Below are 26,161 nucleotides of genomic sequence, written 5' to 3' on the forward strand. Positions count from 1 at the left end.
TGCATCAATCTTGTGCTCTTTGAGAGAGCACAAGTGCGCATGGCGAACTTGAAATGAATACATTTTATCAGACCGGCCCTCGCGGCCTCAAAACACTACCGGCCCACCGGGGAAACTCCCGACTCTCCCGATTGCCACTCCGCCCCTGGTGCCCAGTGCCCCTTAGATGTCGTGGGCCCCTGTGCAAGTGCCCAGTTGCCCTAATGGTTAATTCAGCCCTGCAGTTAGCCTAATTTAATGGATATTAACGAATGAAAAAATCCTCTTTTAAATCCAATATGGCTTTATATTTTAGTTTAATATTCGTTTGTCTGAGTTGCAAGGTGTCTGATGATAAAAGCAAACGCATGGGCGACTGGAGTATGCAAGTGTTGTCATGGAAATGTCAGGTGTTCGCAAACTGGCCCGGACAAATGTCGGAACGTCCGTCAGCGAACGGTACAGTGCGGACCTGAGGGGAACATCTTCCACCAGAACCAGGTTTGTAATTGAAGATTTGGTCTTAACAGATAAAGGCATATGAGTGTGAATTGAAAGTGTTTAAAAAACGACAATCCCAGAGAGAGAGATAAAAATCATGAAATTATTAATTCATAAATTATATTACAGCGACACCCTGTGGTTCATGGTAAACTATCTTTGCATGCATTATTTTAGTGTTTGTATTTATATTATTATATCGTCTTCTTTATAAATCCTCATCATGCAGTTCTTAAGTTCTTATAAACTGTTGGACAGGTTACACGGGCACAAATTATTTATTTGTATTTTTAATAACAAAGAAACAGCAAACGTCACCCAAATCGAAGTATTTAGAACAGTGGTTGCATTTTACTGAAATATTTATATATATATTATACTATATTATAAATATTATATATATATATATATATATATATATATATATATATATATATATAATTTAATATGCTCATCAAGTCTGCATTTATTTGATCAAAAATACAGAAAACTGTAATATTGTGAAATATTAATACAATTTAAAATAATGATGTTCTATTTTAATATAATTTAAAAATCGAATTTATCTGATATTTATCTAATCTAATATTTTTGTAAGGATGAATTGAATAATAATAAGTTAAAAGAACAGTACTTATTCAAAATAGAAATATTTTCTAATAATATAAATCTTTACTATCACTTTTTATAAATTTAACACATCTTTACTGGATAAAAGTATTATTTCTTTCAAAAAAAGAAAGAAAAAAATTACTGACCCCACGCTTTTGAACTGTAGCCTATATTGTGACTAAATATTTCTATTTTAAATAAATGCTGTTATTTCTTGTTTCATCAAAGAATCCTGAAAAAAGTATAACAGGTTATAAAAAATATGAAGCAGCACAACTGTTTCCAACATTGATAATAAATCAGCATTTTAGAATGATTTCTGAAGGATCATGTGACACTGACGACTGGAGTAATTATGCTGAAAATACACCTTTGCATCACAGAAATATATTATATTTTAAAGTGTATTCAAATAGAAAACCATTATTTTAAATTGTAATAATATTTCACAATATTACTGCTTTTTCTTTATTTTCGATCAAACAAATGCAGGCTTGATGAGCATAAAAAAAAGTATAATGTTTCCAAACTTTTGACCGGTACTGCTTGCCTGATGTCTGTTGTTTTTTATTCATACATGGTGACATGAGTTTGGTAGCCGAATAATAAATCGGAATGTTATGATTGTGGCACGCCCCTTAACCGTATTGGCTCTATTTTTGAATAGGTAAAGATACTGTAATTTGCGTATTTTTGCATAATTCATAAACTGTGAGTCCACGGCCCCGCCTCCGCCAGAGTGTGTGAACAGTGAGTTGTGTGAACAGTGAACTGAGCAGTGCTGGTCAAGATGGCGGCTCTGCGGATGCTGAGAGTGGCGCTGCTCGTCTTCTTCTCGGTGTTCCTCACGCTCGTCCTCGGCTTCGGCCTGCCGTCAGTGCTCAACCTGTGCGCGCGGACCTGCGGGTTCCCGGAGACCAGCGTCACCGAGTGCATAGTGATGGTGTACGCGCTGTTCGTGCTGTACGTGGCCGTGCCTCGACTCCCCCGCGGGACACTGACGGTACAGGACACTACACTACACTGTATAGTACAGTACAGTACACTACACTGTATAGTACAGTACAGTACAGTAGGCTACACTACACTATACTACAGTACAGTACAGTAGGCTACACTACAGTCAGGCAAACTCACACTGGAATCAATGCTGCTGTTATAGTATGTGAGTGAGTGGTATAAATGGTAGTCTACATTATGCAACATATGCCATAAAATATATTGATAATTATGTATCTTTGCTTGTTATTTATTTAGTTTTTTTTATGTAGTTAATTAATCAGGTATAAAAAAATGGTCTCAGTGCATGAAATATTTATATATAATAATTGTGTCTAATTTTATATTTTTTATATTTTTGTTCTTTTCATTTCAGCCTCGTGTGTGTGTATAATTTGTAATTTTAGGGACAGTTTTAAAAAAACATTTTAGGTAATGAAATAATGTAATTATTAATGTTATATTATAAAATGTTATATTATGTTATGTTGTTTTGTTATATTGTATAACATAATTATGATATAAAAAGTATTGTTTTGTTGTTGTTATTATTAATTATTTTATTGAAATTAATTTGAGCTAATATAAAACATATTTATATATATATTTTAGTTTATGGTAACACAATCATTTGAGTTGATTTATCTTTTAGACTATTGCTGGTTATTTTATCAATGAGCTGATCACAGTTTAAAAACCGCTGATTAAGTAAGAAATTGTATGAATTTCCGCTCAGATGAGGTGTTGGTTTGTCTCTCGCTAGGCCAGTGAATTGTTGGCACACTCAGTTGCAGTTGCACAGTAGTGCTGTGGCTTTATGAAAGTAATATTGTATAATATTTCCATTTTAGGTTGCAGGGAAAGCTGTACTGGTTACTGGCTGTGACTCTGGGTTTGGACTGGCCTTGGCGAAGCACTTCCACAAGCTCGGCTTCACTGTGTTTGCAGGCTGTTTGTTTAAGGTAATGGTTGAACTATTCCTGATGCGTGATGCAGCTTCTGTTGTGCATCGGTTGATGAGTAATCAGATATATACCGTAGGCATAAAGTCAAAGCCGCTCAAGATGATGAAATATATTGCACAAGATTCTTGCAAATCAGTCTTGCATGTGGCAACAGTTGGTTCTGTGTGAAACCTTTTCATAATTCTAGCAGTATGACCAACTTTTCATATCACGGTATTATTATGATATTGTTATTTGTATCTAAATGTTTTGTATATTACATAAGCATGTACTAACTCACTAAATTCTTCCTCTTATAATAAACAGCCTGTGTACAAGTCAATTCAATTCAAAGTGTGTGTTTGTCTGTGTGTGTGTGTGTGTGTGTGTGTGTGTGTGTGTGTGTGTGTGTGTGTGTGTGTGTGTGTGTGTGTGTGTGTGTGTCTGTCTGTGTGTGTGTGTGTCTGTCTGTGTGTTTGTGCGTGTGTGTGCGTGTGTCTGTGTGCGTGTGTGTGTGTGTGTGTGTGTGTCTGTACGTGTGTCTGCGTGTGTGTGTGTGTGTGTGTGTGTGCGTGTGTGTGCGTGTGTGTGCGTGTGTGTGCGTGCGCGTGCGTGCGTGTGCGTGCGTGTGTGTGCGTGTGTGTGCGTGTGTCTGTCTGTGTGTGTGTGCGTGTGTGTGTGTGCGTGTGTCTATCTGTGTGTGTGTGTGTGTGTGTGTGTGTGTGTGTGTGTGTGTCTGTGTGTGTGTGTGTGTGTGTGTGTGTCTGTGTGTGTGTGTGCGTGTGTCTGTGTGCGTGTGTGTGTGTGTGTGTGTGTGTCTGTACGTGTGTCTGCGTGTGTGTGTGTGTGTGTGTGTGTGTGTGTGTGTGCGTGTGTGTGCGTGCGCGTGCGTGTGCGTGCGTGTGCGTGCGTGTGTGTGCGTGTGTGTGCGTGTGTCTGTCTGTGTGTGTGTGCGTGTGTCTGTGTGTGTGTGTGTGCGTGTGTCTATCTGTGTGTGTGTGTGTGTGTGTGTGTGCATGTGTCTGTCTGTGTGTCTGTGTGTGTGTGTGTGTGTGTGTGTGTGTGTCTGTCTGTGTGTGTGTGCGTGTGTCTGTGTGTGTGTGTGTGCGTGTGTCTATCTGTGTGTGTGTGTGTGTGTGTGTGTGCATGTGTCTGTCTGTGTGTGTGTGCGTGTGTCTGTGTGTGTGTGTGTGCGTGTGTCTATCTGTGTGTGTGTGTGTGTGTGTGTGTGCATGTGTCTGTGCGTGTGTGTGCGTGTGTGTGCGTGTGTCTGTCTGTGTGTGTGTGCGTGTGTCTGTGTGTGTGTGTGTGCGTGTGTCTATCTGTGTGTGTGTGTGTGTGTGTGTGTGCATGTGTCTGTCTGTGTGTGTGTGCGTGTGTCTGTGTGTGTGTGTGTGCGTGTGTCTATCTGTGTGTGTGTGTGTGTGTGTGTGTGTGTGCATGTGTCTGTCTGTGTGTCTGTGTGTGTGTGTGTGTGTGTGTGTGTGTGTGTGTGTGTGTGTGTGTGTGTGTGTGTGTGTGTGTGTGTGTCTGTGTGTGTGTGTGTGTGTGCGTGTTTGTGCGTGTGTGTGTGTGTGCGTGTGTGCGTGTGTGTGTGATAAGGATGGAGAAGGTGCGCAGGATCTGAAGCGAGTTGATTCGGAGAGGTTAAAGGTCGTTCAGCTGGACGTCTGCAGTGAAGAGCAAGTCTCTCAGGCGCTTCAGTTCGTCACTGACAACCTGGAAGACCCGGAGAAAGGTGAGGGTTGTCTGTGGATGATGAGTTCAAAGGTCATTTCGGAGAACCAGACAATACTGATGAAAAATAGGGACATATTTTTTTATTTATTTTGTTTAGCTTTCATTTATATATATATATAAATTTTTTTTTTTTTTACTCTTCTTTTTTTTTTTGGTTAGTTGACAGCTATTTTAGTTTTCATTTTAGCTATATTATATATTTTGACTAAGCTTTCATTTTTATATTTTTTAGTTTTCATGTTAATTTTAGTAAAAAATTTCATATATTTGATATGTGATTTTGTCATTTTATTATTAGTATTTAAATATTGCTATTTATGCTTAGTTTGTTTTTATTTATTTCTAGGTAATAATTTTAGTGCTTCAACACTATGTAGCTTGTGGCCCTCCAGTGGTTGAAAAACAAAGCTGCATGCATTTTGCAGAAGAACATTGTTTTGGTTGTGCTTCATCTCTGTGTGACTGTGTGGATGCATATGATTATTCTCCTGCTCATAACACATTCATCTCTACAAGACTTAAGAGATAAAACCAGTTTGGGTGAAAAGGATCTCAAGCTGACTATATAAAGAGGTTACTGTAGCTTTACCCATTAATAGACATGTTACTTCCTTGAAAATAAATTCCAGTTACAACAACCTCAGTGAAATGACACAGTAGACAATAGATAATGCTTCACAATGAACGCTGTTATAGAGCTTGTATAGACCTTGAAAAAATGATAAACGGCCGCGCCGAATCACAGAGATGCCGATTCGCACGGGACTAATATATTATACATATTAGAAACAGTCTGTAAGTGTGTGTTCATTTCAGTCTGAATGTTTCAGCTAGTCGTTAAATGTGTCAACGGCTTAAGCCATTTGGTTTATGATGACACAGGAAGTATCCTCATAAAGCATGTTTACGTTGTAATACCCATGTCCTTATACATATTTATGTCTTCATAAACCACATACACAAGAACACACACGCGCACCGAACTCCACACAACTGCAGCCTGATCCTTCAGTGATCCGTTTATAAGTGTCTTCAGTTTAAATATGATCATATTCAAGTGTTTAAATCAAGGAGAAACACAAGGATCAGTTTCAGTTTTGAGTTTATGATGTTAGTGAATATTAATGTGCTTTATAAACTAGTCAACTGTTTTATAGTGTTGTGCCATAATTTCATGGACACATATGTTGCTCGTTATTTTTTATGCCTGTCTGATTTTTAGCTCATGGATCTAGTCATATGGTTTATAGCACATGAATACCAGCCATTAATCTGAAGGGTGCTATGAACTATTAAAGCTTTTAAAACGATTTGATTAGAGAGAATAATGACTCCGCCCCCTGCTGTCAATCACTCTGCCACACACACACACACACACACACATCAAACGACAGATAGCAGTGTAGAGGAAATATGGAAATATCAGCAGTGATGAAGATTGTCACAATAAAATAAAAATCCTGCTTCTGAAACTAATTGGCCAAACAGGAAAACTTTCCAGCCATGGTGATATACTGTATTAGTCTTTTTTATTGCTCTAATGTTGATCATTAAACCCGTCACAGAATAAAACCTGCTGTCAGCTGATTTCTACCTGTGATGATCGACAATGAAAATCGAGTCAAAATGGAGTATATTTGTTTTCATAAGCAATTAGATTTAACAATTTAATATTCCTGGCAACAACATTTTTACACTGGTGATCAAAAGCTTGGAATAATTTTCAGTGTTTTCTTCTGCTCACCAATGCTGCGTTTATTTGATCAAACATACCGTAAAAAACAGTAATAGAGTGAAATATAATTACATTTGAAAATTCTTTGATGAATTGAAACAGAAATCTTTTGAAACATTATAAATGTATTTGTCACTTGAATCAATGTAATACATCCTTGCAGAATAAAAATATTAATTTCAATTTAAAATTACCCTAAACTCTAAACTCTTACATAAAATATATGAATTAGCACAATTGTTGTCAACATTGATAATAACCATAAATGTTTCTTGAGCATCAAATCCTCATATTATAGTGATTTCTGAAGGATCATGTGACTCTGAAGACTGGAGTAATGATGCTGAAAATTCAGCTTTGATCACAGGAATAAATTACACTTTACTATATATTCATATAGAAAACAGTTATTTTGAATAATAAGATTTCACAATATTACTGATTTTACTGTATTTTTTTTAATCAAATTTTGTCTTTGTGAGCAGAAGAGACTTCTCTCAAAAACAAAAATATCTAAAAGTCTTGATTATTACAAACTTTTGACTTCCAGTGTATAAATATATATTTTTCTCAACTGTCTGGATGTGCTCAGGATGTCTGCTCATCTGAATTACACAAACCTGTGTGTGTGTGTGTGTGTGTGTGTGCATGTGTGTGTGTGCGCGCGCGTGTGTGTGTGTGTGCGTGCGCGTGTGTGCGTATGCGTGTGTGTGCGTGCGTGTGTGCGCGCTTGTGTGTGTGTATGTGTGTGCGCGCGTGTGTGTGTGCGCGTGCGTGTGTGCGCGCGTGTGTGTGCTTGTGCGCGCGTGTGTGCGTGCGTGTGTGTGTGTGTGTTTGTGTGTGCGTGTGTGTGTGTGTGTGTGCGTGCGTGTGTGTGTGTTTGTGTGTGCGTGCGTGTGTGTGTGTGTGTGTGCGTGTGTCTTGCGCAGGTCTGTGGGCTGTGGTTAACAATGCTGGCATCTCCACGTTCGGTGAGGTGGAGTTCACGAGCATGGACACATACAGGCAGGTGTCAGAGGTCAACCTGTGGGGAACCATCAGAGTCACCAAAGCCTTCCTGCCGCTCATCCGCAGGGCTAAAGGTGCAGTTAACACACTCCAACACATGCATGACAGTGAGAACCGCCATTCCTTTTAATTAACTTTGCCTTACAGAGTATATGTTGTTTGGCTCAGATTAACTCAAAAGTTGCATAGGAATGATAATGTTTTTGCTTCTGTTAATTTTTCCCTGAATTAAAGGAATGTTTGGATCTGAATGGATCAATGATTAAAGCAAATGGACTTTGGAGTGTGTGGCCTGACAAACACCTTTGTGTTTTTTTTGCGATCCAACATTTTCAGTGAATTTTATTATTTTTAATTGTTGTAATGATGCTAAAAATTCAGCTTTAATCACAGGAATAAATTACATTTTAACTCTTTCTCCACCAGCGTAAAAAAATAAAATAAAATAAATAGTTGCCAGCCACCTCCAGCATTTTTGATCATTTTCACAAAACTTTCATGGCCCCCAGAATATTTTGTTGTATGAATATCTATAAAACGAAAGGACAGAGCCTCTGCTTTAAAAAAAACTAACAAAAACTGTTTTATTCTAGCTTCATGCATTCTTTTTTATCAACACTTGAATGTGGGTAAGTTTCATTAAAAAAATCAACATTTTGAGCAAAAAACTGAGAAAATCATGTTTTTGTCAAAGATTTTGTCTGGATGTGATTCAGAAACGATGCTCAGAGCACAGATGCAGTAGATCGAGTCCAACCCCCCTAAAGCTTCAGTCCTGTAGCTCATCCTGGGTCGACACTGCATTCAATGACATTACGCAGTTTTGTTTAATATGCTGTTTAATGTTAATGATCGCGTTATTTTACATATGCATCTGCTTACATATGATATCGCTTTTTTTCTGCTTCTTCGTTTTGATCAGGAGATTTTGTACTCTTTCTGAATATGCGTAATAGCGCCCCCTACCGTATAACAGTGAAAACACAGACAGCGGGAAATTTTGATCAATGGCGAGGAAAGAGTTAACATTTTAAAATAGAAAACAGTTAATTAAATTGTAATTGTGTGTAGTCCTCTGGACCACTTCTCATTTTCTTTGTCTTTTGGTCACAGGTCGTGTGGTGAACATCGCTAGCATGTATGGCAGAATGGGAAACGCTCTCCGATCGCCTTACTGTGTTTCGAAATACGGAGTTGAGGCTTTTTCTGACTGTCTCAGGTATGAAATGAAGGCTTGGGGCGTCAATGTTTCCGTCATTGAGCCCGGAAACTTTATCGTGGCCACAGGCATCCTAACACGTGACATAGTCACGACAACAGCAGAGAAGCTGTGGAAGGAGGCGCCCCCTGGTGTCCAGGAGGACTATGGGAAAGCTCACTTTGAGCAGTACATGGCTCTTATGCGCTCCTACTGCAACAGCGGCCAGCGAGAAGTCGAGCCGGTTTTAGACGACATCACGGATGCCATTACATCCAAACGGCCATACACACGGTACAACCCTATGGAACCGCACTGGTGGATTCGCATGCAAATAATGACCCACTTTCCAGCGGCCGTCTCAGACAGACTCTACTTCTGATGAGATGCCAACAGGGTTCATCGATGGATTGTTAACATATGCTATAATGACCCAGTCGAATCAGTATACAACTGTAATTAAAAAACAAAAGAATCACACAAATCTTAAAGTGCCCCTATTATGCTTTTTTTTCCAGATATTACCTTTCATGTAGTGTGTAATACAGCAGTTTGTGAATGTAAAAGGTCTCCAAAGTTTCAAAGATCAGAGTGCAGATACATGGAGTTATTGTCTCCCAAAAGAAAGAAGCGATTCTGAACTGCCTAAAACGAGTCGTCAGTAATTCCTAATTACTTCCTGCTGGAATCTACCTAGCAATGTAACAAATTTGAACAATGCCGGCCTGTGGTCTTCATTGGCTGCCTGTAAACAACGTCTACTTTGACCCTTTAACACATCAGTTGTAGCTGAGACTGGAAGAATTGATACGGAAAAACCAACGGCATCGTTGCAATCGATTGCAAACGACCAATCAGAGCAGAGTAGACCAATCACAACAGACTTGGCCATCTGACCAATCAGAGCAGAGTGGAGCAATCACAACTGACTGGGCCATCCGACCAATCAGTAAAGAGTAGACCAATCACAACTGACTGGGTCATCTGACCAATCAGAGCAGAGTAGGCCAATCACAACAGACTGGCCCATCTGACCAATCAGAGCAGAGTAGGCCAATCATAACAGACTGGGCCATCTGACCAATCAGAGCAGAGTAGACCAATCACAACAGACTGGGCCATCTGACCAATCAGAGCAGAGTAGGCTAATCACAACAGACTGGGCCATCTGACCAATCAGAGCAGAGTAGACCAATCACAACTGACTGGGCCATCTGACCAATCAGAGCAGAGTAGGCCAATCACAACAGACTGGGCCATCTGACCAATCAGAGCAGAGTAGACCAATCACAACTGACTGGGCCATCTGACCAATCAGAGCAGAGTAGGCCAATCACAACAGACTGGGCCATCTGACCAATCAGAGCAGAGTAGACCAATCACAACTGACTGGGCCATCTGACCAATCAGAGCAGAGTAGGTCAATCACAACTGACTGGGCCATCTGACCAATCAGATCAGAGTAGACCAATCACAACTGACTGGGCCATCTGACCAATCAGAGCAGAGTAGGCCAATCACAACAGACTGGATCATCTGACCAATCAGAGCAGAGTAGGCCAATCACAACTGACTGGGTCATCTGACCAATCAGAGCAGAGTAGGCCAATCACAACAGACTGGATCATCTGACCAATCAGAGCAGAGTAGGCCAATCACAACTGACTGGGCCATCTGACCAATCAGATCAGAGTAGACCAATCACAACTGACTGGGCCATCTGACCAATCAGATCAGAGTAGACCAATCACAACTGACTGGGCCATCTGACCAATCAGAGCAGAGCAGACCAATCACAACTGACTGGGTCATCTGACCAATCAGAGCAGAGAGGGCCAATCACAACAGTCTGGGCCATCTGACCAATCAGAGCAGAGCAGACCAATCACAACTGACTGGGTCATCTGACCAATCAGAGCAGAGAGGGCCAATCACAACAGACTGGGCCATCTGACCAATCAGAGCAGAGCAGACCAATCACAACTGACTGGGTCATCTGACCAATCAGAGCAGAGAGGGCCAATCACAACAGACTGGGCCATCTGACCAATCAGAGCAGAGAGGGCCAATCACAACTGACTGGGTCATCTGACCAATCAGATCAGAGTAGACCAATCACAACTGACTGGGCCATCTGACCAATCAGATCAGAGTAGACCAATCACAACTGACTGGGCCATCTGACCAATCAGAGCAGAGCAGACCAATCACAACTGACTGGGTCATCTGACCAATCAGAGCAGAGAGGGCCAATCACAACAGACTGGGCCATCTGACCAATCAGAGCAGAGTAGACCAATCACAACTGACTGGGCCATCTGACCAATCAGATCAGAGTAGACCAATCACAACAGACTGGGCCATCTGACCAATCAGAGCAGAGTAGACCAATCACAACAGACTGGGCCATCTGACCAATCAGAGCAGAGCAGACCAATCACAACTGACTGGGTCATCTGACCAATCAGAGCAGAGAGGGCCAATCACAACAGACTGGGCCATCTGACCAATCAGAGCAGAGTAAACCAATCACAACTGACTGGGCCATCTGACCAATCAGAGCAGAGCAGACCAATCACAACTGACTGGGCCATCTGACCAATCAGAGCAGAGCAGGCTCTCGGAGAGGAGGGGTTTAGAGAGATTGAATTCATTATCGAACCGCTTCAGACACTGATAAAAGAGCTGATGCTGCAATCTATATTATAAGAAAATAAAATCGTTTTTTGACCTTGGATGAATGTAAACCTGTTGTAGGAGACTCAAAACTTAAAAAGACCTTAAAAACAGCATACTAGGGGCACTTTAAAGGAATATTCTGGGTACATCACAACTAAAACTATAGGCGCCATGTATGGCCTACTACAGGAAATAAGGGCAACATCAGACGAATCAACATTATTTTGCCCTAAATATTCATTTTTTAAATGTATGCACTTTGATTCACTTCATCATATTTTTATATTTCACAAGTTTGAACACTTTACAGTATTTTGATTTGGTTGTGCAGACATTTGTGCAGAGCGATCGCAGATAACCAGAAGCAGGGAAGCGTCTCGGTGGACCGGTGACGTGGCAGGAGTGTGTGTGTGTGTGTGTGTGTGTGTGTGTGTGTGTGTGTGTGTGTGTGTGTGTGTGTGTGTGTGTGTGTGTGAGGTTGAGCCAGCGCTGGAGGGTTTGAAAGGGTTACAGATCGACACACACTCCCTTCCCTTCCAAGAATCTGGCCTATGAGATTACTCGCCATCCACATCTATGAATAAACTTTCGAATGTTTAAATTAATCATGTGTACATATGCACAATCCCAAATTGCATACTTCTGCTATGCAATAAAATGTCCTTTGGTGAGGGTGCATGTTAAGATTGGCTGTGTTTAAAATAGCACACTATACTTAATGTTGCTGCAGTGTATACAGTTTATGTATAAATGTTTATGTATACACAAAAAGGTTGCAAGGCTGCATTCATTTGATCATAATTACTGTATCATTGTGAAATATTACAATTTAACATAACGTTTCTATGTGAATATATAGGCAAATGTAATTTATTCCTCTAATCAAAGCTGAATTTTCAGCATCATTACTCAGAAATCATTCTAATATGATGATTTGATGCTCAAGAAACAATTGTGCTGCTTCATATTTTTGTGTAAACCATGATACTTTTATTTCTGGATTATTTAATTATTAGAACTAGAAATCTTTTGCAACATTGTATGATCAATTTAATGTGTCCTTGCTGGAAAATAGTATTCATTTCTTTACGGTGCACTAAAAATACTACTTTACCCCAACATTTTAAAAACACAACATAAAAATGAAGATGCCACTGAATTATTGTGACAAGATCAATATGACAACAATGTAATATAATACAGTTAAAATGCAAGTAATAAAGCCTGTTTTACTTACTCATATACAGTACATTGCATACTGAACAGTATTAAGCTATTTCGAACATAGCCAGAATGCTATAAACAACCACACCATAAAACTTTGCTTGTAAACATGGGCATCTAGCTCAATTTATTAATTTAATTGTATTACGACTTTAAGAAGGATACATTTGATGACTGCTGTGGTGGCTCTTTTGTAAATGATTAAATTGAGAATCATCACGTACCGTTACTCTTCCGTGGCGCAAACACTTAAAAACACCTAAAATAAATGCACCAGATACAGTATGGCAATTAAAAAGCACTATTTGAGATTCACAAATGCTGATTTTACGAACTGTATGTATAGGGTGGATAGCATGTGAACTAGTGTGATATAATGGCATGTTTGTAATGTATCGTGTTGGCCACTGGAGGGCGCAGTTGAGCTGGCATCTTTAAAGCCATCAGCCTCTTTCAGAAGGCGTGTTCTACACTACCAGTAGCTATCATCAAATATTGTGTAATGAGGAATGTATATTTGCTCGTTTAGACATTATGTTAGTGCCTAATAAGGAAAGACAATGTTGCATGGCTTTCTGGCTTGATTTCCTACGAATGTCAAAACAAGTAAAGTCTATATACGAGCTTCAGTAGGCCTACATTCCTTAAGTCTAGTTATGATACTTCCAGTTCCACTACATTTGGATATATAGATATATGATGTTGCAATCAAATGTAAGCTGATACTACAGTATGGTCATCAGCATCTAACATTGTAGGGATTTCCACTGGCTTTGGTTGCAAAATCATGGAGAGTACATTTTTGTTTTTACGGAACTACGCAGACGCTAGTCATTTAAGTCACACGGTGTCCCTACTGTTCCTTCTCAAGTCATTTCTCTCCCTATAGCTGACATGTTTCAGTATGAATATTGTTTCTTGTCTTAATTGTCTCACGCACCGCATGAGTGAGGATATTTTAATTCCCAGCAGGTCTTCATCAAATGCCATCAATGTAATTTCCGTAGCAGTGGAAGACAAAATCATGCAGGTTAACATTTAGGCTACCCGTAAATAAGCCTTTATATGTACTTTTAACCATTTAAATTCTGTAACGACACATTTTTCTGCTCTGGATGACACAAAAGAGATGTCAATATTGATTTATGTTGTTTATTTGTACAGATCAATAAACTCCTTTTACATATGAGGAAGAGTTTCATCTTCATGGAGACAGTGAGCATACAACATTTCATTTTCACAACACCTCCGGGTCCATCTGTGGAAACGGTTTACTCTTTAGCCACGTTCAGACTGTCAGTTCAAATCAGATTTTCTGCATATCCGATTGGAATCGATATTTAGCGAGTGTGAACGGCACTTACGAATCCGATTCGAGCTACATTCATGTGTGGTTTGAAATCCTATTCAAAATCGCATCTCTGGAAATCCGTTTCAGTCTGACTGATCTGATCTGATCTGATTTCGCGTGGTTTGTGAGACTTTCTCACGCCACGTGTCATACATTGTTATAGGAAACAGAGTTGCTGTAGAAACAAAAAGTGCCGGTCGAGAAAAAAGACGACAGTAACGGAGACAAGATTTTAAACAGGTAGAGACGACAGCACGGAATAAAGCCTGATACATTTCTACACATTCTCATGTTGAAAATAAAGACAACATCTGTATCGCAAACCCCAATATTTGGCATTCGTACTAATGCATCGTCATTGCCATAAAAACCAATGAAGATATTCCGGAAAACCTAAGCGGGGAGCAGTTGCGATACACAATGTGGACAGTCAATCATTAGGCCTAAAATCAGATTCCAATCGGATAGCCTACACAAGTAATCGGTATGAGTTTACTCATTAAATCTGGTCAATTCAGCCCACTAAATCTATTATGCTCGAATTCGGTAGTGGATCCAGAGGATTGAATTTAGAAATCATTATTTTGTAACTAAATTAGGTTGATGAGGGCATTGATTTCTCAGTGTATCCATTTTTCTTTTTTCTGAAAGCTTGAATAAAAATAAAAAGGTTATTTTAGAAACTTTATACCAAAAATTGGCCAAAACATAGTACAAGACTGAAATATATAGCATTGTAAAAAAAAAAGAAAAGAAAAAAAATGGTCCATGCTTCGTTACAATGCACCTTGCATGAAATTTCAGACCAGACACAAATAAAGTTTTCAGTCTTTTACGGCTCAGTTTAAAATCAGTGAACACCACCATGCTCCCAAAAGAAAAAGGACAATAAAGTTATTTGGTCATAAACCCAAAGAGAAAAAAAATAAAATAAACCAAACAAAACTTTCACGTTAGGTCTACATGATTGATAACCACCGCTTTCAATTCTTAGCCACCTCATAAGCTGATCGGACGGTAGGCTATATCTAGCAGTTTAGCTGCCTTCACGTGCTATCAGAATTATCGTAAATATGAGTTTCACAGTTAAATATTGGACACGAACGCCCTCTCAAGTCGTGTTTACCACTGGGAAACTCGGGGATGATTTTTATACTCAAGTTCCAGATATGAACATCATAAACTTTAAACATGGCCGAGGGAAGAATGATTGTTGCTCCGATTGCTATTCTTTATTAGTTTTTTCCACAACTGCTACATCTTTTATTGTCATTAAAGTAGTGCATTTGTACATGTGAATAATAATCTGAAGCATTGTATGTTTCATACACAGCGAAGATAGCCTGTATTTGACAAAAAATCCCAGAACTGTCAGCAAGCTGACTACAGATAGGGTGGTGAATATTTATATGGTTGTCAATGTATGGGATGCTAAATATTGTGGCTTAAATACAATTTCCCTAAGTAATAGACAAGAATAAACCTGGTGTCCTCCATGGTTCCTCTTCTTTCCGTCAACTAAGCACTTGAATGCGACAAGCTTGTAATCACGACTTCAGAAGTGGGAAGTAGTAGTTCTGATAGCACGTGAAAGCAGCATTAAGCACAGGTATACTCATATCCAGCACAGACATTATTAGGTAACCATGTTTGCTAGGTCTACTCCGCTTAATCAAGTTTAATGCCATATTTAATTTGAAGCAAATTAAAACAAAACTGTGAAGCAATGATGTAGCTTTGTTTAGCAAGGTTTATGATTAACACCATAGTAGACAACGGTATAATCATGGGTGTTCAATCCTGCTGTTAGACATTCAGCTTATTGTATAATTTACCTTTAACCCCAATTAAACACATCTGAACCAGCCAATCAAAGTCTTTAGGATTACCAGAAACGTCCAGGCAGGTGTGTTGAAGCTAAACTCTGCGGACTGGACACCCTTGGTTTAACCCACTGAACTTAAATATGGCTTTTAACCTGACTAAGGTCCATAATGTAAGGTCACTTCAGTCAGGAGGCAAATCATGATAAGTTCCCCAATGGGAATGTTTGTATGACCAGGACATGGTCCGTGCACATCAGTCACTTATCAGCGAGGCATTGCGCACATGCAAAGTGATACTCAAATAACAATGTGTACATCTTAGAATAGCGAAGAGGAACACCAAACCTTTGGTTCCAACAACTGAGATGAAGGCACAAGCTATGTGATAAGACAACACATCTCAGAAATCCCTCATCCAAAACAAGTGGATCTCAACTGGTTTGCACAACCCATAATTGGGTAACAGGTTTGTTCTGATAAGGTCTTGCTGGACGTTATCCAACAAGGTCTGGCTGCCTGGAATCCTTAAAAAAAAAAAAAACCATCAACAAAACTACTAAACTACTCAACAGTACCAAACATTATATAATTTAATCACTTTGTCCTGAAGCAAAACCAGTTAAGACCCACTCTCCTAAACACTAAGTGTCATACTGACAGAAATCTGACATTTCCACTAAATCCAAGACTAAAACGCTCGACCAAAAACTGCATGTCTTGGCGATTTTTCCACACACTCCTCAAAAAAACCATTCCTCAACTCTTGCCTCAGTTCGGCTCTAAACAGCTGGAGAAGTAATCATGGTAATAGTGATGGTCTCCTGGAGGAGAGCCCAGAGGATCACTCTCCTCATGAGTCTTGAGAAAAGAAACTTCCATATTTTTCCAACTTAAAATGGAGACGTGTCCAGGGAAGTGTCTTTTCCATTCCCTGCTCCACCAAACATACTTATCTACGAAGTTTTACATATAAACATCTGATCCTCAATGGAACATCTCTCACCGTTTATCATAACCTGATGAAAACTACAAGGAAGTAGCACTGCAGATCTTGATCGCCAAGCGAAGTAGATCCTTCCTTAAAACCTGAGCTGACAATGCTGCCTTCATTCATCTTCTACGCTACAATACCTGCTTCATTTGAGACCGTGAGCAACCAATTGAGTGCCAAACAAAGCAAAGGCAAACACCTAATTAAGCTTTAAACCAACAGGCAAACACCACTGCCATCGATAACAAAAACTACACAAAAGTCACACTCGTTTTGTGAAAGGATTGCAGCTTTGATCTCGAAAGACAGCTTTATTAGTAAAACACTGAATGATAAAAACCTATTGTTTGCACCAATGTAGTTTAATCTTCTTTAGTCATGGCATTGCAATTCAGGCTCCAATGAAGATCTGCAACTCTTGCACAAACTCCCAGGTTCATTCAAATACATGTCTAGTAGAAGACATCAATCACAGCTAAACTCTTTGAAAAAGAGATTATCATCAAACATCATATTTATGGCGTAGCATGGATTCTAACAGTTCCAAGATGTGTGGATAACAAATTAAGCACTAGCAGACAAGCCTCAATAATTTGCACCTCGATTGTCAAGGAAGTAGAAATTCTGCAACTTTACCCCTCAAAAATATTGTTTAATATGAGACTATAAGCTTGTTATAAGTTTGGAAACATTCAGATGCAAGACTTCCATTATTGATTGCAGTTCAAGTTTAATCTGATTGTGCCTAAATCTGAATATTCTTGCAAATCCTTGTGGTAACTCACTTTTATTATTTGAGCATTTGGCAGAAAATGTATTCCTCATAAATATAGCAGATTACGTCAATTTCAATAGTTCTGTGTCATTCAGGCAATGCAGGCAATAACAAACAGTATGTGAGACCTTTGAAACATGTTGAGCAAAGTTCTTCTGCAGTGAGGACTTCAACAGCAGACACTTGAAAGGACAGTTAAAAAATTGGCAGGGAAGTTCACGAACAAATGAACAATAGATTTTCGAAATGAATGAAAAGAATATATTAACAAAAGACCTAGTTTTTAATTCTAATACATGTTGACATCAAAATACATTGCATCCCCTATGGTCTAAACACTGTATTTTGATACATTGGGCATGTCCCTCAATGAAACGATCAAGTTTCCGAGCAAATGAACGGGAGTGTCATTGTCCATCTCTCCCTGTACCTCCCTTTCATGGAATGCTTGATATTCCCAGTCTGTCTAGAAGTGTAGTCCTTGTTCTTTCTACTGGGATCAGGAGGAAGCCAGAGCCTTGACCAGGTAGAGTTTGTCGCCCTGTTCGCTGGTAAAGATGGGCGCCTTTTTGTAGTGTTCCACCAACTCCTCCATTGTGTTAAACTTGCGCTGTCCGATGCAGTACAGGTTGTCCTTCAGCTGGACTTTGAAATGCTTGTTTTTGGACTGAGCTTTCAGCGATATTGAAAAGTCATTGGGCTAGAAAAACAAAATATAAAGAGAAAGGGAAGAAATTGTTAATTTAGACCAGTAATCTCAAGTTATTAGCTCTGTCCCAAAACACAGTGAACTACTTAGACAGCTGGTATGATCTAAGGTAGCATCGTCATCTACAAGCTCATAAAAAACAAGCACTCCTCACCTCAAGCAAAACAAGGAAGAATTGACTCATAATTGATTCCAAAAGATGTTGCAGTTTATCATGTTGCTAAACTAACATAATACTCAAAAACATAATACAAATGCCGTCTAGGTAGGCAGCTCAAGGAACAGAGGACTATGAAAGAAACTATGAAATTGATGGTGTAATGCTCAACTCTCCACTTCAAAAATAACATTTCAAAAGTCACATTGAACTTTGACTTAATATGGAGAAGGGTTTTTTCCTGAAATGAGGACCGAACTATGGTACTTAAGCACCTTCATGAGAATATGATGAGGAAGATTTCAGTCTACTCACAGAGGACTCGCTGTCCCGAATAAGAAAGTCTCCCTCTGTGCCCCTTAGGTTGAGTGCCACTTCTGCCTGATGGCGCGTCACCTTCCCGTAGTACCACTGCTTGCCAGCGAAGCGTCCGCTGGATGAAGGCTCAATGTAGTCACAGTCAGGTGTGGGCGGCCCTGCCATGCTGGCCGAGTTGTGCGACTCCTGCAGAACATTCACGTAGTTTTTCGGCACAAGTCCCATCTGCCCGTCGGATTTGCGACACTTCCACCACTCTGGGTCATTTTCTGGCTTCTCCACAACATCCATAACCTCACCCTTCTCAAAGTTCAGCTCTTCGTCGTTGCCCGAGCTGAACGGGTAGAGTGCCTGTACGGTGTGCAACACTCGGTTGCCGTTCACACTATGAACAACAGCAGCCAGCTTCTCCGACAAGCCAGCAGAGTCGTTGCTCGCCGATCCGTCTGCATCCTCCGTCACGTAGTTGGATGGGAACCATCCCGAACGGCCATTGTAGCTTCCCCTCCACCAGCCATCGCTGCACTTCTCCATGACGATGACCCTTGTGCCCTTAACCAACGACAACTCATCTTCCCGCTCGGCCGCGTAGCTGAATTTGACGAGCGCAGGAAGGTTTAGGTCATACAGACGTTCGCTGTTGTCTGGATTGAAGTCAGAGTCCGAGTTGGAGGCTGTTTCACGCATGCCTGTTTTCCTTTTCACCTTACCGATCCCTGCATACATACAGAAAAGAAGTACAATTAAGGGTTTTCTGAAATATACAACAGGTGTCGTCTTTGCACTCATCTTTGTGCTCATCTACAACAATCCCACAAAAAATTGGCAATACGACACAGTTGAACAGAGTGCACACAAATGCAATGCAGCAACTCCCAGAGGAACTGCAATGAACCACCAATTCCATTTAAATTGCTAGCAAATCAAAACATTTTTTTTCAGTGAGCTTGTTTCTGCGTTCTGGGTATGCCTTTTCCATGAAGAATTCCTGAGATAATGCTTTAAAAAGCATTAATGCTAACCTGTGTGAACACTGCGAACCAAGTGTAACTCTGATTCCTGACTTGGTTTCACACTGACTAGGTTATTTTGTATCCTGAGCAAAAACTCATGCATTAGCTTAATGACATTGACTGCACCACTTTAAAACAACACATTTAACAAAAGGTATTTTTAATGGAAAATCTTGATTGGAAATGAAAAATGTGCTGAGACAATCTCTTCAGGGGGTAATTTCATCACCCCGCACCCTGTATTCATTCCATTCTTGTTGAAATTATCTGTGAAACCAAAGAGTATTGTATTTTGATACAGGCACCAACAGGCAGGGCATGAGTGAAAGGAGAACTTGTCCAAACACATGTTACAGTGCAGTGAGGCTTGTGTTTTCACACTGACAGGGGTACAGTAGCGATCAGCTCCCGCCTGCTTGAGCAGTGTCCTCTCTTAGTAAACACAGGCGCTGGTCCAGTTTAGAAACCACCCAATCACAACCAACTAATCATGTTCTCACCACTCACAAATCATATGACAAGCCGTGCATCTTTGCTTTCCTCCTTGATTATGGAAATTATTCAATTATGTCCATGTGAACAGGCATGTAAGAGCAACAGAACAGTTCTGCAAACCAAAACATTTGCTTGCTTTATGACAACGCAAAAAAAAATAATTATTGCCACCATGATACTAATGTGTCAAATTTATTCTCAGAAAGGATATTTATCATTTTCCACCTGCTTCACTCATTTGCAAGACACAGCTGTGCGCTTTAGCTCTATTATTCAGAGAAAAGTACAATTAACTGCAAAGAGACACTGGAATGAAAACCACACCCATCGTCCTCCTCCACGGGGAGGGAATGAGTGAGGGAGTGTTGGGTTAAGTTCATGGATATAGTTGAGGATTTCGGCTTGTCCGACCACATTAGGTCAAGCCAAGTGGGTCGGTCAGCAGGATTAATGGAGAATATCTGAACCCTGAGGCCTTTCGACCATGTTGGCGGGTTTGGCAAAGGTTTGTGAATAGTGTTACCATACAGGAATGTCCACTTGGCAGTGAAGTTTGTACTGGCCCAGGACAGATAAACACATGTTCTCTTTAGATACCTTTCAAAATTGTACTGCAGCAACACAATTATTGTATTAGATTATAATACCATGGTACTGTATACAAGACAAAGTACATGGTTCTTCAAAGAATGCCATGCTATTACAATAGGCTAGTTTTACAGCATGTATTCTAAGGTGGGTTGCTGATCTGAGAAGGTTTGCTCAAAGTACCACAAACCACTCTAAAACCATCAGGTCAGACCATTCTTACCAGGAGATAAGCATTTTGCCCAACTAAGTCCACCTCAGCACCTTAGGCTGTTTATGAGGTTTTTAAAATGGATATCTCCAAATAGCCATGATATTATTAACATAAAAGATGTAAACTATCCCCCAAAAAAAGATGTAAAACACAGGATTCATTTTGTTACTAATCTATCTGGGAAGTAGGCAAACTCAGCCTTTACCATTTTAACGTCATATACCTGTAGGCAATACTTAGCAGCTATGATTGTTCAAAACTTGACAACCGAGAAGCAGCTGAAATCATGGATATACTCTTAACTAATCTAAAAGGAAACACCCAATTTACTTTATGCTTACTCAGAGGTTAAAGGTTAACTGAGTGAGAACAAAGCTTTTCCAAGAGCCCCTTTTGCTCAGAGCAAGATGCTTATCAAAGCTCAAGGCCAGAGGAATTTATTCTGTGCTTGCGGATGCCTCTACTGCCTGATTTGCATTACAAATACATGAAATCTCAAACCAAGATATTTGCCTCTGGCCCCTAAGCTATGTCCGATTGAGGGGGGTGGACATTTGCATGGTCAATGTGAGCAGGAAGTAAACGTGAAGTGGTAGAGCAATAGTAACTTGAGCATTTAGTGCTCATGCGTGGACGTGTTGGTGCATGTAACCATGGGTGTGTGAACCTTCTGACAGCACAAGGTCAACTCATGATCATCCACAAATTCAAAAGACATTTCTTAAAGGGATGGTTAACCCAAAAATGAAATGAGATAAGAACCAGATCGTTACGATTCATAAAGGAATCATTCAGAAAGGTTTTGTGAACCAGATCAATTGATTCATAAAAAAAAAATCCAGTTAAAAACGGTTTGCACATTGGTAGTTTACAATAATAATATCATCATCAAATATTTGGGTCTCTTTTATCACATATACATACGTATATGAATTCATAAGACATGAAATATAGTGGAAAAAGTAGTTTGGACTGTTTTTATAGGGCTTTTCTGTTCATCTGTTCTGAAATTTGAATAAAGAAGTGTGAATAAGAGCAGATCTCAAATACAGGGCTAAAATATACAAGGATTATGGAGGTAAAATTCAAGTTGTCACTTGTTAAACAAAGAAACTGATCTTGGGTGTGTGAACATTCAGATCAGTGGTGGTAGTTTTCTCGAGCGTAATATGATTGATGTTGCTTGACGAGACGGAGGGTAATCCACCCACTCAGTCATCGAGAGTTTACTAAGTTTTTCCAAATCTCTTAACTAACACTCTCAGACAATAACCAACAACATCAACACAAACATAATTTCACAAACAGGCTGTATCACAAATGGGTTGCTGTGATTTTGCTTGTTGATCCTGCAACAACATTACTGTACAAAAAATGTAGTCCTAACCCTATCCCTAGCCATAACTTATCCATAAATCAGAGGAAAAATGATATGTGAATAGAAGCACCTAACCCTGCTTGTAAGCCTAAACTTGACAGAAACTGTAAACTTGTCCCTCATAGTGTTGTTTTTGAAGCCCTGTTTTAATTTTAGTTTTAGTCTAGTCTATGTGTCAAGCTTTCATTTAATTTTTTATTAGTTTTAATCACGTTCATACTAGGGCTACAGCTATCGATTATTTTTGTAATCGATTAATCTAGCACTTAATCGATCGATTAATCGAGTAATCGGATTTTTTTTGTGTGTGTGTGTTTTATTAACAGAATAGTTATATTAAACTTGTGTCTATTTCAGTTAAAGCTGTTATAAGTTATATACTATAAGTTATATAGTATGCAAGTTATAAAGCTATCTCATATGTGAATTTTCCTTTAAGATGTTATAATATAACCACTCTAAGCAACTAAGAATATTTGTGTATTCTGGTAGTTTAACGCTGAAGAAGAGCTGTAACGTGACTTGTTGTTGAACACTCAGTACAAGCTGACGCACTTTTTGTTCCGTGCGTTTTAACTGAAAAATGAGTACTCCGAATCTTTATTAAAAACCAACAGGCTGGACTTTAATTTTTTGTTGTTGTCTGTATTTGGCAGACGTGAAATACAAACAAGGTCTCGCAAAGACTGCAATACAACATTTGTTCCTCCATCACGTCCCGGTGTGTAACAGTGAATGCATGCTGAAATTATTGTTGCGTGGCTACATAAAAGTTTAAGCATATGTGATGCATTGCTGCAATCGGTCTGACTGGTGCGTGTGTGTGTGTGTGTGTGTGTGTGTGTGTGTGTGTGTGTGTGTGTGTGTGTGTGTGTGTGTGTGTGTGTGTGTGTGTGTGTGTGTGAAGGGGTTCCTTTTTTAGGCTATACTCTCTTGCAATTGAACGTGATAGTTACGTTTACTACTTAAAAATGTCATCAAAGCTAAAAATCATATCTAGTCAAACCGCATCACGACGACATCGCTACAAATACAGTATGGGATTAAAATCAGCGAACCTCAATAAGCTTAGACTACGTTACCTCGTTTCAGCAAGTTAAGTCTATTAAGTGAATTAAGTGTGTAATGATCCCACAATTTCTGCCGTTTATTTACATATTTATTCTCCGCCATCGCGCCAACTAAATTCAAAATATATGCTTCCTGAACAGGTCCGTGTGAATAAACGGTCCGTGTGAAACCGTCAAATCCCTGCGCCGCGCCTATAGTGCGCGTCATAGGAATTTAATGAGGCTTCGAGGCAGAGTTTTTGCCTTGAGGAATTTTTGTAATCGAGTAACTCGAGGAATCGTTTCAGCCCTAGTTCATACTCTCTTTAGTCTAGTCAAAATTCGGGTCGGAAATGAAGACACATTTTAGCATAGTTTTTATTTTGTAAACCACATTTAGTCTCGTTTTTATTCTTCAACAATATTGCATTATACATTTAATTATAGTCATCGTGACATGACCAGCATTTACGTTGCGTCTCATCTCGTTTGTCACGTGATAAAGGTTCGTTGACGACGATATTTAGTCATCATTTTCATTGACGAAAGCAACAGTGGTCCCTCAAATCTCATTGGTTGATTGGAGTGCTGTTCCAAGAACATGTACTAAGTGAAATCAGGTTTCACCAGCACACATGGCGGGTATTATCCCACTTAGGAATAATATTTTGAATTCTGAACAAAAAAACAAAAAAAATGCAAATGACACTCGTCAAATAACAAAACTTGCCACCATAATGCTATGAGGCTTTGACCGAGCCCAAGCCTCTGATAATCTGGTCTCTGGCCCTGTCACAAATGGCAGCCTAAGCACTAACGGTCTTCCTACAAGTCTGCACTTTTGTGACGTAACGCCGCTTTGACTGTCGGGAAGAACTCTGCTGTGGAGCTCACATCAGTGTAAAAGTGCGAATCAAGGGCGCATATCGACCGCAAAGCTCGCGAGCACCCTTCGAGACCTAAAATGAAAACTGGGACACCCTAAAGTCTCATGGACTTAACGGACGCACGCACGAGGCAGCCATTGTCCAAAAGACTGAAAGTGCATGAAGTGTGCCATGGGACAGGGCCTATGTGTTCAGGGATGTGCTGCTAATAGAACAAAACACATTGTATGGAGCCATGGCGTGTTTCCTGAATACAGGATAAGGAATTTTCCTGGATTCGTACAGAGGATCCTCTGGAAGGAAGCTGCACACTTTACATGGCCAGAACTCAATGTGCATCTATCACAGTGTTTTTATTTCTATTTGTCTCTCTAATATTACTTGTAAAAGTTTTTTTTCCGTTTTTTTTTCTCAAGTTTAAGCTAAATCTGCCATCTGCAATTAACTGGCAACCATTTCAACTTGTAAAGACCCAGCTGAGTATGATTCATATAAAGCTACTATGACACCCGCCCAACAGACTACATCCACTTCCCTTTCTCCCGACCCCTTCTTTCCTCTCAGTGCAACTTGGATAAGTTGTTTCCTCTGGTGAGTTCATCCTATTGTTCCCCAATATAGGGCTGTACTCCATTTAAAAGCAACCTACAGCCATGAAAAGGTGGATGTTTCAATTACAACTGCAGCTATGCACAGTAAATAAATGCCATGAAAGTATGGACAACAAACCCTTGTAAAATGGACAAATATATACACACACATTATACACACATGCATGCATATATATATATACACACACACATACATATCTAACATCGGATACAACCTCTTTTCCATGGTACTACCACTGTGTGTGTGTGTGTGTGTGTGTGTGTGTGTGTGTGTGTGTGTGTGTGTGTGTGTGTGTGTGTGTGTGTGTGTGTGTGTGTGTGTGTGTGTGTGTGTGTGTGTGTGTGTGTGTGTGTGTGTGTGTGTGTGTGTGTGTGTGTGTGTGTGACCAAATTTATTGTGGTAGTACCATGGAAAAGTCTGTGTGACCACATTTATTGTGGTTGTACCATGGAAACGAGGTTGTATCAGATGTTAAATATTTAAATGTATACCATGGAACTGAAGATACATATTTATACAACACTGTGTTTTCAAGTTGCTTCAAGGCACTTCAAGAATCATTGTCATTGTACAGTCCGCATACTGTAACAGCTGTTGTATAGTTGCCTACAAAAAATGTGCAAGACAGAGAGATACTGTGAAAATAATCTCAGAAGACTCTTATGACAATGTACCCAAATGTATGAATGAGGGAGATACAAGAAAATAACTTTATTCTTCTAATCTAAAATGCTGGACTCGAAGCAGAGCGGAAAACGAGACATTAACTAAAAAAAGACGAGACATCAAAAGGCCTCCAATGACAGTGACTGTAAACCACAGAGCTCAAGGCTGTCTGTGCACATCACATGCTCGATCGATGCACAAATAAAAACAACAACTATCTGCAAGAAACAGACCTCAAAAATCATTTTCATTTCCCTAAATGAAGCACACAGATGATAAACAACAGCTTAAAACACTTATCTGTTGCAAAGACTGATCTAGAAATGAACGTTGAATTTCACAACAAAAATATAATCAAATATTTAATCCCAAAATACAATATATAATAATAAAATTGAATTAATAAAAAGTTTTAAAGACAATAAATAAAAGTTTTTCTTTTTTAATAACGTTTTCTCGCACTGGGAAAAACAAACTTAACATTGTAAAAAAGATTGAGATTATTTTGTCTAC

General features: G+C 39.5%; 2 protein-coding genes across 5 annotated transcripts in view; one reads left to right on the forward strand and one right to left on the reverse strand.

The window, feature by feature from the left end:
* Positions 1 to 1,819: 1,819 nt before the first annotated feature.
* On the forward strand, positions 1,820 to 13,808 carry bdh1 (3-hydroxybutyrate dehydrogenase, type 1). Of its 2 annotated transcripts, XR_013207268.1 has the most exons (6): positions 1,826 to 2,095; positions 2,943 to 3,053; positions 4,638 to 4,773; positions 7,440 to 7,592; positions 8,632 to 11,006; positions 11,098 to 13,808. XR_013207268.1 is itself a non-coding variant. In XM_077244137.1 (5 exons), exons 1-5 carry the CDS (start codon positions 1,883 to 1,885, stop codon positions 9,096 to 9,098), a joined length of 1,080 nt encoding a protein of 359 aa, XP_077100252.1. In that variant the 5' UTR covers positions 1,820 to 1,882; the 3' UTR covers positions 9,099 to 13,808. The 2 variants fall into 2 exon arrangements, 1 of the variants encoding a protein (XP_077100252.1); XM_077244137.1 differs by having other exon boundaries at positions 1,820 to 2,095; positions 8,632 to 13,808.
* Positions 13,758 to 26,161, reverse strand: part of nck1b (NCK adaptor protein 1b) — a 67,202-nt gene continuing 54,798 nt past the window's right edge. For all 3 annotated transcript variants that reach the window (XM_077244134.1, XM_077244135.1, XM_077244136.1), the window contains 2 exons: positions 18,744 to 19,462; positions 13,758 to 18,262 (listed from right to left, as the gene is read on the reverse strand). In XM_077244134.1, the coding sequence (XP_077100249.1) occupies positions 18,062 to 18,262; positions 18,744 to 19,462 (920 nt within the window). In that variant the 3' untranslated portion in view covers positions 13,758 to 18,061. The remainder of the gene's footprint in view (positions 18,263 to 18,743; positions 19,463 to 26,161) is intronic.

This window comes from Siphateles boraxobius, unplaced genomic scaffold (genome assembly GCF_051911475.1).
Source record: "Siphateles boraxobius isolate OS27281-9 unplaced genomic scaffold, OSU_SipBor_1 26, whole genome shotgun sequence".
In the NCBI taxonomy this organism is placed as follows: domain Eukaryota; kingdom Metazoa; phylum Chordata; class Actinopteri; order Cypriniformes; family Leuciscidae; genus Siphateles; species Siphateles boraxobius.

Bases quoted from the DNA above. Each gene is read 5' to 3' on its own strand.
- bdh1 (XM_077244137.1), top strand. From the start codon at position 1,883: ATGGCGGCTCTGCGGATGCTGAGAGTGGCGCTGCTCGTCTTCTTCTCG. The intron at 3,054-4,637 runs GTAATGGTTGAA...GTGTGTGATAAG, and splicing joins TTGCAGGCTGTTTGTTTAAG to GATGGAGAAGGTGCGCAGGA. The intron at 7,593-8,631 runs GTGCAGTTAACA...TTTTGGTCACAG, and splicing joins GCTCATCCGCAGGGCTAAAG to GTCGTGTGGTGAACATCGCT.